Source organism: Eublepharis macularius, chromosome 3, assembly GCF_028583425.1.
Source record: "Eublepharis macularius isolate TG4126 chromosome 3, MPM_Emac_v1.0, whole genome shotgun sequence".
Taxonomy (NCBI): Eukaryota; Metazoa; Chordata; class Lepidosauria; order Squamata; family Eublepharidae; genus Eublepharis; species Eublepharis macularius.
In genome coordinates this window covers 185,201,484-185,212,434 of record NC_072792.1, presented here as the reverse complement: position 1 = coordinate 185,212,434, position 10,951 = coordinate 185,201,484, and the positions used below count along the sequence as shown (strand labels likewise).

The 10,951-nt window shown below is 53.2% G+C and overlaps 1 protein-coding gene across 4 annotated transcripts; it reads right to left on the bottom strand.

The window, feature by feature from the left end:
• Positions 1 to 49: 49 nt before the first annotated feature.
• Positions 50 to 10,936, bottom strand: LRRC51 (leucine rich repeat containing 51). Of its 4 annotated transcripts, none has more exons than XM_054974865.1 (5): positions 10,880 to 10,936; positions 5,282 to 5,379; positions 4,087 to 4,292; positions 3,063 to 3,211; positions 50 to 836 (listed from the first exon to the last, which is right to left on the bottom strand). In XM_054974865.1, the coding sequence occupies exons 1-5, from the start codon at positions 10,930 to 10,932 to the stop codon at positions 551 to 553; spliced, it is 792 nt and encodes a 263-aa protein (XP_054830840.1). In that variant the 5' UTR covers positions 10,933 to 10,936; the 3' UTR covers positions 50 to 550. The 4 variants fall into 4 exon arrangements, with proteins under 4 accessions (XP_054830840.1, XP_054830842.1, XP_054830841.1 ...); XM_054974867.1 differs by having other exon boundaries at positions 50 to 656; XM_054974866.1 differs by having other exon boundaries at positions 751 to 1,364.
• Positions 10,937 to 10,951: the final 15 nt, after the last annotated feature.

Below are 10,951 nucleotides of genomic sequence, written 5' to 3'. Positions count from 1 at the left end.
TGTATGTGTGGAGTGAGGGGGGGACAGGGAAGACAGGAGCTCCTCTTGGGCTGTGGGCACATTGCTCTTGAGACGCTTTTGAGAACTGGGCCCCCAGGCCTGGTGGCCATCGTTGCTCACTCTCCTGACAGACCGGGGAGTGGTGCCGTTTGGGGAATGGCTCCAAAAGCAAAGGGAGGGCAGCCAATGATAGTGGTCTCAGCTAGCAGCCTGCAGTTGTAGCTGACCCCCTAAGGTGCTGGAGGAGGAGTGGTTGCCCTCCCCAGCTGGGCCTGTCCTTGTGTCAGTGTGATCCCAAACCTAAACATCTGCAGGTAACAACTCCTCTCCTCTGGCGCGCTCTTCCCCTGGTCCCACCTCAGCAGTGCAGGTGGAAGCGTGCGACTTCGGAGGACGGCACGGAGTTTGCTTGAGCCCTGGGCATCTTGTGACGACGACAAGAACGGAAGCCAGGTCTGAGCACGCACGCGGCTCCAGCAGTCTTTATTGAAGATGCAGCCGGCCAACATTAAGAGAAATGTGTCCATGGGCATGGATCTTCGGGGGAATTTTATGCAGCGGAACTCTCTGGAAATGAGCAGTCGTGGCCATGCAAGGACCCCTTCCTCCACAGCTCTGGCCGGCACGGCTCCTCTGTGTGGGTGAACCTACAGTGGCTGGGTGTCACAGGAAGAGGAAGCGGCAGTGTGGCTTCGGTGGGGCCCTGGGCATAGGAGAAACTGGACAACCTGGCAAGTCTCCACTGTGCTTGGACACAACGGTGCTGGTCAAGCAAGACGAGTCTACTACTTTCCGAGGGCTGGGAAGGTGGGGGCAGGGCATGGGAATCCAAGCTGCTGGGAAGGAATGTGGCCCCGCGGGCCCTTTAGAGAGGAGGAGCGGAGGGCTCTTTCCCCACTTTTATGGCAAGAAAGCTAGGAACCTGTCTTTGCCCTCCATTGGAAACAAAGTTAAGTCGGCAAGAAATACTCTTATTTGCGTGATGTGCAGAAATCCTAGACAAGTTGTGCCATGTGTACTGGGGTGCCTTTTGGCACGTTTGCTGGGCAGAGAAGCAGATCGTTGCACTCTCTTATCTTGCATTTGCCCTGTGCCCCCCAGCCCTGACTCGCGTCGCCTTTCACGCATTTCCGTTCATGCTAAAGCTACTCCATGGCTTCATTCCTAAACTAGGGTGGTGGCAGCCCCTTTGCCCTGCTGGGTCCGTGGAGGGCTCGGGCCATCAGTAGTCGCTCAGTCTCTTCCGGACCTTCTTGGGCTTAATGTTCATGCGGCGCCACACAGCAGCAGTGGAGCGGTCGAGCTTCGTGACGCCACTGAAATCAAAGGACTTCAGTTGGGGCAGGGTGGAGACGACGTAGCTCCTGGGAGAAGGCATGGAGGCCAAGTTACTTCTGTGCTCCTCCTGAGGGAGAGGAAGGCAAGAGCTGCCTCTCTCCTGCCTGGCTGTTTGGGCAGCAAGGGCTCGTCTTGGCTCTCAGCCTTCCTTATCCTAAGCCATTTCTTTTCGGCTGTGTACAGTCTGAGGGTCACAGTCCAGTTTCGAGGGCTCAGAGGTGGGTGCCAGGTCAGCCAGTGACCAGCTCCCAAGAAGTGGGCAGAGTCCTAGAGGTGATTCCCCCTTCCTTTCCACTGGTCCTAATCGCCTTCCGGCTATTTCTAGAGAACATCAGTATATGGGCCTGCTAAGAGTTAAGCAGCTTGAGAGTCTGATCTGGTCGGCTAAATATTAGGAAGAACTTCCTGACAGTAACAGCGGTTCCTCAGTGGAACAGGCTTTTTTGGAAGGTGGAGGGCTCTTTTTCCTTGGAGGTATTTAAGAAGAGGCTAGATGGCCACCTGACAGCTATGATTCTGTGACTTGATAGGAATGTACACAGAAGGGGGAATGCATGAAGGGATGAGCCAATGCTTGGCTTTTGTGGCCCTTTCTTTTGTATGCCCAAGGTAAAGCCGATTGCCACTTTGGGGTCAGGAAGGAATTTTCCTCTAGACCAGATTGGCAAGGAATCCTGCAGGGTTTTTTTGCCTTTCCCTGGGCATAGAGCAGCAGCAGTTACCGGGGTGGGGGTGGGGGGAAACCGCTGTTAATTTCCTGCGTTGTGCAGGGAGCTGGACTAGATGCCCCCTGGGGTACCCTTCTAGCTCTCTGTTTCTATGAAAAGCCATGGGCCTGAAGTGGCCTTTGGGCCACAATTTGCTTTCTCTGATCAGTGGTGCTCAGTGCCCTCCCTTGCCATGGGCTAGTTTCCTGGCTCTGGTTTTTGAGCTTTCTCATTTCTCAAAGAGCTCCTCCTGGCTTTCCAAATATCACATTTTGTATTCTTGAGCTCCTCGGAGTGCCTAAGAGAGATCTGCCCAGTGAAAAGGATCCAGAGTTCCATGCCAAGACTCAAATATACACACCATTCCCTTGGCACTGCACCACCGGGCGGGCGGGCGGGGTGGGTGAGTTTACAACTGGGGAGCATCCTACTGAACTGATCTGAATTCTCTCCCCTTCAGGAAAGTCGGGAGCTGCCAGCTAAGAACACGGCTTGTCTAAAACCTCCTTCCCCCTTCCTTGTGGCCTATGGCTCTCGGTTCTCCTTTTGGCCCGTCCTTCCTCTTTCCCATGTGGGTGCAGCCAGTGAGCAGCACAGAGGAAGCTGCTATTTAGGTCCTTTCCAGGGCCCATTCTGTTGCTTCCCAGGAGTAACAGACCACAGGCCTGAGGCAGGTGCCAAGGCTTCCTGCCCGGCCTGATCCGTCTACTTCCCTGTGTTGTCCTTTACCCGTATCTTGGTCTGATTTCTCCTATTGCATAATGCTGACAGGCAACGTGAGGGGCTCCGTGGACTAGACCCTTCAACACCTTATCTGGCCACTCTTGAGTATTAATCAGCTCCTCCCTGCCCCCTTTATCCTAGCCCCCTCCAAGGACTAGAAACTCTACCCAGAAATGCACATGCGGCAGTCCTCCAGGTGCTGAAAGGTGCAGCCTGTACCTCTTTCTCCGCATGGCGGCCTCTCAGCATCCCCGCAGCCCTGCCCTCCTCCACCCCAAGGCTTGTGAAGCTCACCTGTAGCCCTTCTCCTCTTCGATGGGGTTGCCGTGGAGCGTGAGGCTGCGCAGGTGGGGAAGCACGGCCAGTTTGTCAACTTCTGATAGGTTGTGGATGCTGTTTCCATGGAGGTTGAGGGTGCGGAGGTTGTAGTAGGTGGTCAGCACCTGGCAACAGGCGAACAGTGAGCAGTAGGGCAAGAGACAGCATGGTACAAGGATTAGAGCTCTAGACTAGGCCCAGGTTCCAATCCTGCCCTTAAGTTGTTTGCCTACCTCATGGGGTGGTTGTGAGGATAAAATGGAGGACAGAAGAACGATACACGCTTTCCTGAGCTCCTTAGAGGAAGGATATTAAAAAGTGTTGTAGCAGAGTGGTTAAGTGGTTGGGCTGTGAATTAGCACTCTGCTGGTTCGACTCCCACTAGTGCCCTGAGCTCTGCAGGTGGCCTTGGGTGAGCCACTCCTGGCGGCCCCAGCCCCCCAGCTGTATTGTGGGGATAACAACATTGACCTTGCTCACCACTTTGAATGCGCACAAATTCAGAAGGGCGATATGTAAGCACACGGTTATTATTATTAGAGTCTTGTTGGCTGCTGCACCATAGTGGTTAAGTGGCTGGGCTGCCAATCAGCACTCTGCTAGTTCGAATCCCACTACTGCCGTGAGTTCAGCAAGTGGCCTTGGGTTAGCCACTCTTCTCATCCTTAGCCCCCTAGTTGCATTGTGGGGATGATAACAACCCTGACTTTGCTGTGGGGCACTCGTCTGCCTAAAAGAGTGGTATATAAGTTCATCGATCTAGAAGAGCAGTATATAGATTGTTATAAATGGAGGTGGAACTTCCCCATCCTTTTTGCACACCCTCATTTCCCAAGAGAGCTGTAGAGACATCCATGGATTATTTCCACATTGATCTCTCTCCGCCACCAACCCCTCTGGCTTTCAGTAACTGGAAAACCACATAACCCTTAATGGCCTTTCCCTTCCCTTCTTCTGCCCGCTCTGGGTGCCTGGTGCCACTTAGAGCTGGTGCGGGTACCGGGTCAATGCTGGGCAGGTCGTTGAAGGAGAGGTCGATCCAGTAGATATCTTCTGGACGCTCCAACAGCTGCTTCATGATGTCTGTGAACTCGGTGAGGTCGTTGAGGGTGTTGTTATTGAGACGGATGGCTTGGGTCAGCAGCCGGCCTTCTTGCGTCTGCTTGATGGGCTTTAAGCCGGGGCGCGGCTCCTCTGTCAGCAGGTCTGTGGGCGAGGGGGGGACACAAAAAGTGGATGAACGAAGAGGAAAAGGGAGAATAGGGGCTGAAGGGGAGAGCTGATCACAGAGGAAGAAGCGGGGTTGAGGCAGGAGATCTCGCCACTGGGACAGGCAAAGAGTGCATCTGAGCAGGTGTGCAAAACGGCTGGCCTCTGCTTTTCTTTTAGATTGGCCTACGGGCAAGTGGCACCCTGACCTGGATAGCCTAAGCAAGCCTGACCAGATTTCAGAAGCCAAGCAGAGCTGACCTTGGTTAGTCATTGGATGGGAGACCTCTGAAGAGGTTTGCAGAGGAAGGCCATGGCGAAGTGCCTCTCTCCATCTCTTGCCTTGAAAGCCCCAGCAGTCAGCTATGACTTGACAACACTTTCACCCACCACCAGTGAAAAGTAACAGAGACTCAAAGCAGAAGTTTTCCTTCCAACAGACGCATTTCTCTAGGAATCAACATGTCACTGGTGGGGGAGGAAGGCTTTTTAAGATCAAAAAAACCCCACATCCATGAAGTCCTGGGGCAACACCTTGTAGCTCAGGACATACACAACTACTTTTTGGCCTCTCTGCTGCGCTTGTCATGTTATTTTGTCAATACCCACAAATGACCCTCCATGGAAGACTGCTGCTGCTCTTCCTCCCCCATTTCTGAGATGGCAGGAGAGGGGGATCACTTTCTTAGGAGGGCAGCTGGGCTGATTTTCAATGGAGGAAGGGGAGAGAGCTCTCAAGCTGCAACATTGCTACAAAATCCTTTGAGATTCCTTGCACCTGTTAGCAGGAGCCCACAGATAGGGAATTACACCCTTCCTTAGCAATCTCCCTCAGCCATTCATGGGCACTCTCCATCCCCTCTGTGAACTCTGCCTGGTCTCCCTTAGGAGCCAAAGGGATTCCTGGCTTGTCCAGTCTGTAGCTGTAGCCTTAAACACCAGGAGAAGCCCTGGTGGGTGGGGCTGGGGTGGGGTTGAGGCTGTACCTTGCATGAAGCTGATCCCTCGGAAGGAGAAGTCCATGGGCGGAGCCTGCATGTGTGCCTTATTGTGACTCCACCGTGTGCACATCTCTCTGGTTGGGCTAACAAAACACAAAGCAAACAGGCAGAATGGTTGGCACAGGCGGCAGGTTGTCGTGAGACGGCCAACGGCATTGTTGGGGCCAGTTTGCCATCCAAGGCACCCGAGTGGCTTGGTTTGCTCCTAGCCGTCACTGGCAGAGGAGGAAGGGCCTGCCATTTACCCTCCGCCTGTGTTGCTGGTGGTTGGCTACAAGCCAAGCCCTGAGGGTAACCCCTGAAAAGGTCTGGCTTGGACCTGGCCAGCAGAGGATGGTGTGTCTTGCTTAGGGTGGCAAAATATTCCACTTGGGTGATGCCTTCCCAACTAGAGGTGTGCTCCCCAAAAAGATTCGGTTTTCCCGCTTTGGGTTTACTGAAGCAGGAAAAAGATTTGAAAAGACCCAAATCCTGAAGTGGCAAGCTGCTTTGAGGTTTGGATATTAAAGTCGCTTTGGAAAGCTTTCGGTAGAGCAGCAACAACGGCAGCATTTTTCTTGCTGTTTGCAAACAGCAAGAAAAGTACTGCGTGCTGCTGCCGCTCTGTCTGAAGTGTTCTGAAGCACTTTGCGTTGCTATTTCCAAATCGGCTCAGCGATGCTGGGGCTGATTCGGAAAACCGAATCATTCCGAATCAGAAACCTGAAGCACACACCCCTTCTCCCAACCACTTGGAACTTTATAGAAAACCTTGACCCCTAATGAGAGAAGGGGGCAGGAAGGTACAGCGACTGGGGCCTGAAACTGGAAAATTTTTATAGAAACCTCTGCTAGTCCATGGATGGCAGGAACAAGCCCTGACTGCCCAGGCTTGCCATCTGTGAAATGGGAGTAGTTGCAGACTCTGACCTGGAAGTGGGGAGAAACAAGACAAGGGTTGGGTGGTTGACATTGCCCTGGTGAGACCAAAGACAGTTCCAGGGGCCTGGCTGCCATGTTGGACCGGAGTGGGGAGCGGGCTGTTTGGAGAAGAGACGGGTGTGTCTTTCCCCATACATCCCAATACTGACCCTGCAAGTACCTGGTTGCTTTATGGACTGGTGGGGCCAAGACATGGGCCAGCTGCTGTCCCTCCTCCCCAGTATCCTCTGTGCTGCTGCAAGGGTTCTTGGGCGATGCTCCTTGAGTCACACCCTCTTGAAGAAAAGCAAGTGGGACTGTTGCTAAGGGCTTGCCTGCTCCGTGGCTACCCAGTGGAGGGCAGCAGTGCCCCTTTCTTGAATCAAAAAGAGTCCAGTAGCACCTTTAAGACTAACCAATTTTATTTTAGCATAAGCTTTCGAGAATCAAGTTCTCTTCATCAGATGCCTGATACAGAGACTGGTCAAACACAGAAGAGCAAGAAAGGGAAGAGGCAATTAGGGGGGGAGGGGGAGGGAGCAACCAAAACATTCCTTTGCTAGTATATGTAAACATCTCCTTTTGGTGTGTGTATCAGTTGGCTTCAAAGGAGTTTGCCCTGTTAGTTTGTAGCAGCCAAACAGCTAGACCATCCAATTCCAATGCAGTATGGGCCTTCGATAACCACAGCTCTCCCTGCCAGATGCATCTGACAAAGAGATCTGTGGTTCCCGAAAGCCCACGCCAGGTCTAGCTGTTTGGCTTCTACAAACTAACAGGGCAAACTCCTTTGAAGCCAACTGATACACACACCAAAAGGAGATGTTTACATATACTAGCAAAGGAATGTTTTGATTGCTCCCTCCCCCTCCCCTCCTAATTGCCTCTTCCCTCTGCTCTTCTGTGTTTGACCAGTCTCTGTATCAGGCATCTGACGAAGAGAACTTGATTCTCGAAAGCTTATGCTAAAATAAAATTGGTTAGTCTTAAAGGTGCTACTGGACTCTTTTTGATTTTGCTACCACAGACTAACACGGCTAACTTCTCTGCATCTATGACCTTTCTTGAATGCTGGTTTCAAGCGGGTAGCTGTGTTGGGCTCTTGTAGAAGAGCAAGACTCGGGTCCAGTAGGGGGCTTTAACTCTCAAAAGCTCATACCCTGAAAATCTAGTCGGTCTTTAAGGTGCTGCTGGACCCGAATCTTGAATGCTGATATGTAAGACAGCAGACAGGTAAGAATGCTGACATGCAAGTCAGCTTCAGTGGGCAGTTGGGTCTTCGTGCTGGCAGCCTCTGATACCAAAGGCTTGCCATGAGAGCCACCCCTGGGCAAAGCCACCCACGGGACTGCTTAGGGCAGCTTAATTAGGAGGGTGTTCATGCACCTCGGGGGCTCAGTTCCCCCTCCCACCCAGCAATTGTAGCGGGGGGGATGGGCAAGAGCTCCGTCTGGATCCAGCCAGCAAGGGTGTGGGTCCAGGAGGAGGAATGGGTGCACTTGCTTAGGGGGACAAAATGTCTTCAACTGTCTGCTGCCGCTCCTGCCCTGTGGGTATTTCTGAATAGGTCATGGGCCGTCAGAGCAGCATTTGGGGCTGTGTTGGGGAAAACGCCCCGGCTTCGACGGATACTCGAGAGGCTTTGCTCAGGGCACCTGGAAGGTCTGCCTCTGCACGTCCAACCCCGGCCAAGCGTTTCAGTCCAGAATAGTCCCCACTGGTGACTGGTGCAGGCTGTGTGCCACCTGTGGGGTTAGCTGGCCATTTTGAGAATAGGGGTGTCGCTGGAGAGAAGACACCTGCCTTTCCCCAGAATGCTCTCCCCCTCCAGTGTAAAATCCCACCCACCTTTAGCTGGGACTCGAAGCCTCAAGGATCTCCATTTTTACTTGCAGAGGAGTGAGCCGTGTTAGTCTGTGGTAGCAAACTCAAAAAGAGTCCAGTAGCACCGTTAAGACTAACCAATTTTATTGTAGCATAAGCTTTCGAGAATCACGTTCTCTTCGTCAGATGCCTGATACAGAGACTGGACAAACACAGAAGAGCAGAGGGAAGAGGCAATTAGGGGGGGAGGGGGAGGGAGCAATCAAAACATTCCTTTGCTAGTATATGTAAACATCTCCTTTTGGTGTGTGTATCAGTTGGCTTCAAAGGAGTTTGCCCTGTTAGTTTGTAGCAGCCAAACAGCTAGACCATCCAATTCCAATGCAGTATGGGCCTTCGACAACCACAGCTCTCCCTGCCAGTTGCATCTGACAAAGAGATCTGTGGTTCCCGAAAGCCCATGCCAGGTGCCACTGAGCTCCCCCAGACCCCACCTCTTGTCTGAAGAAGGGAGCTCTGACTCTTGAAAGTGAACACTTTTAAAATCTCATTGCTCGCTGCCCCTGGACTCAAATCCTGCTGTTCTACTGCAGACCAACGCTGCTACCCACTTAACTGCCCTCCCATGTTTGCAAGCCAGCCAGATCCAGGGGCAATCTTCCTTGCTTGCCCAAGATGAGACTTGGCGCTGGGCTTGTGCTGGGTGTGGGAAGCTGAGCAGTCTGCTTCTTGCAGGCACGGAGAACTCTCCCTTGCATTGATTTGAGAGCGCTTTGGCTGCTGCTTCTCCTCTTCGCAGAGCTCAAAGGCTGTTTGTGCACAGCTAATGTGTTGATTGCCTTCTTCAGACTGGGGGCGGGGGGGCTTCTTTCACCAAACCTGGCACCAATATGCTAGCCCTTGGCATAACTCTTCCCCTTCAATACGGCCCTCCGTTTGGGCAATCCACACCTCTTCCAAAGGCAAGAGTCCAGTAGCACCTCGAAGACTAACAACATTTGTGGCAGGGTATGAGCTTTCGTGAGCCACAGCTCATTTATTCAGAAGCTCATACGCAGCCACAAATTTTGTTAGTCTTCTAGGTGCTACTGGACTCTTGCTCTTTTTCTGCTGCTACAGACAGAGCTACCCATCTTGATCTCTGCAACTAGAGGTTGCTATGGCCGTTAGCACTGGGGGCGGGATGTTCAGAAAGGGCCCTGCAAGGAGGATGAGGCAGGCCCTTGCCTGGGGTTGCCGAAAGCTGGGATGAAGTCGTGACTCGCTACTACAGACAGCAGGCCACCCAGGGCCTTGTTTGAGTTTCTTTTCTCTTTTGGTTCATTTCTCCTGCCTGGCGAATCAAGTCAGCCTCTGCTCTCTTCGCCCTGCCTCGTTTCCCCTGAGGGCAAACCACCTCTGGGGATTCGCAGAGCCTCTCCCAGGGCAGCCTTTTGCGCTTGTGCCCTGTGCCTAGCAGGGCGCTGGCAAGGGTCTGTGCAAATGCACGCGTCCCCCATGACCGTGCTGCAGAAGGGGCGGCTGTTCGTGCCCTGGCAGCAGTGCATCCCCTCCGGGGCGAACTGCCACCACTTATTTGTTGCGCCCAGGAAGGGGCTCTGGTGCTTTTCAAGCGCAGAAAACTGCCCCCATGCACGATCATGCTCCGGGGTACTGCCTGCATGCCCTCTCGCCTGACCGCAGGGTAGCGACCTCCAGGTGGTGGCTGGAGCTCTCCGGAATGACAGCTGGTCTCCGGGCCACACAGATCAGAACCCCCAAAGGAAAAAGCAGCTCCAGAGGGTGGGCTCGGGGGCCATGAGGTCCCCTCCTCCTTCCAAACTTGAAGCCAGCTGGGCGACCTCGGGTCAATCACAGCTCTTTCAGGGCTCTCTCATCCCTACCCACCTCACAGGGTGATTGTTGTGGGATAATAATAGCATCCTTTGTAAACTGCTCTGAGTGGGCATTAAGTTGTCTTGAAGGGCAGTATAGAAATCAAATGTTATTATATATTATTAAATTATAAGCTCCCTCCTTTCCAGGGTCCACTCCCCCTCACCCGCAATCTCCAGGAATTTCCCATTCGGGTTCTTGCGCAGCTCCCTGCCTCCCCCTCTTCACCTGCACGCCCTGAAGATTTTTAGGGCAAGCTTTTAGCAGAAATTTTCCTGGCTGCTCCTTCTCCTTCAGCCAGGTGGGGCATCTTGCCAAGGCGGGTGTCTAAAGACGGGGGCTCTGACTCCGGAAAAACTTCTACCCTGGAAATCTGGCTGGTCTCTAAGGTGCCCCTGGACCCAAATCCGGCTGTTCTCACCACAGATGCTGATTTTTGCTCTAATCACACCCCGCTGTTAATACTCTCCCTTTGCAGCCCGACTCCTTTGCAACACCCCTCCCTCCTCCTGAGCGAGATATAAAAAGGTTCCGGGATCGCCACTCATCTTTGTACGCGAAGACAGGAGCTCTGACTCTCGAAATCTTCTATTGTGAAATTCTTGTCTCTCTCTAGGGTGCCACCAGACCCAAATCCGGCTGTTCTCACCACAGAAGCTCCTTTCTGCTCTAATCAAGCCCCGCTGTTAATACTCTGTTCTACTTTGCAGCCCGACTCCCTTCTTTGCAACACCCCTCCCGCCTCTTGAGTGGGATATATAAAGGCTCGGGATTTCTCCTCCTTGTATCTGAAGAAGGGAGCTCTGACTCTCGAAAGCTTAACCCTGAAAATCTTGTGGGTCTCAAAAGTCCTACTGGACTCAACCCCTGCTGTTCTACTACAGACCAACGCGTCCGCCAGCCTAATGCTGCCCGCCTCACTAAAGCCACCCCCGAGCTCCCCATTCAGACGTGCTCCTCTTGCACGGGTTTGCAGGCGCTCACCATCTCCGGCCGCCCGCGCCCTCCGACACCTTCCCGGCGCCTGCACCGCACATTAGAACGCTGGGCGGTCGC

What these genes read in the sequence shown, in the direction of transcription:
- LRRC51 (XM_054974865.1), bottom strand. Translation starts at nt 10,932, where the DNA reads ATGTGCGGTGCAGGCGCCGGGAAGGTGTCGGAGGGCGCGGGCGGCCGG. An exon ending in GGCGCGGGCGGCCGGAGATG is followed by an intron (nt 5,380 to 10,879) that starts GTGAGCGCCTGC and finishes GTGTTTTGTTAG; the next exon opens with CCCAACCAGAGAGATGTGCA. An exon ending in ACCTGCCCAGCATTGACCCG is followed by an intron (nt 3,212 to 4,086) that starts GTACCCGCACCA and finishes GCCTGTTGCCAG; the next exon opens with GTGCTGACCACCTACTACAA.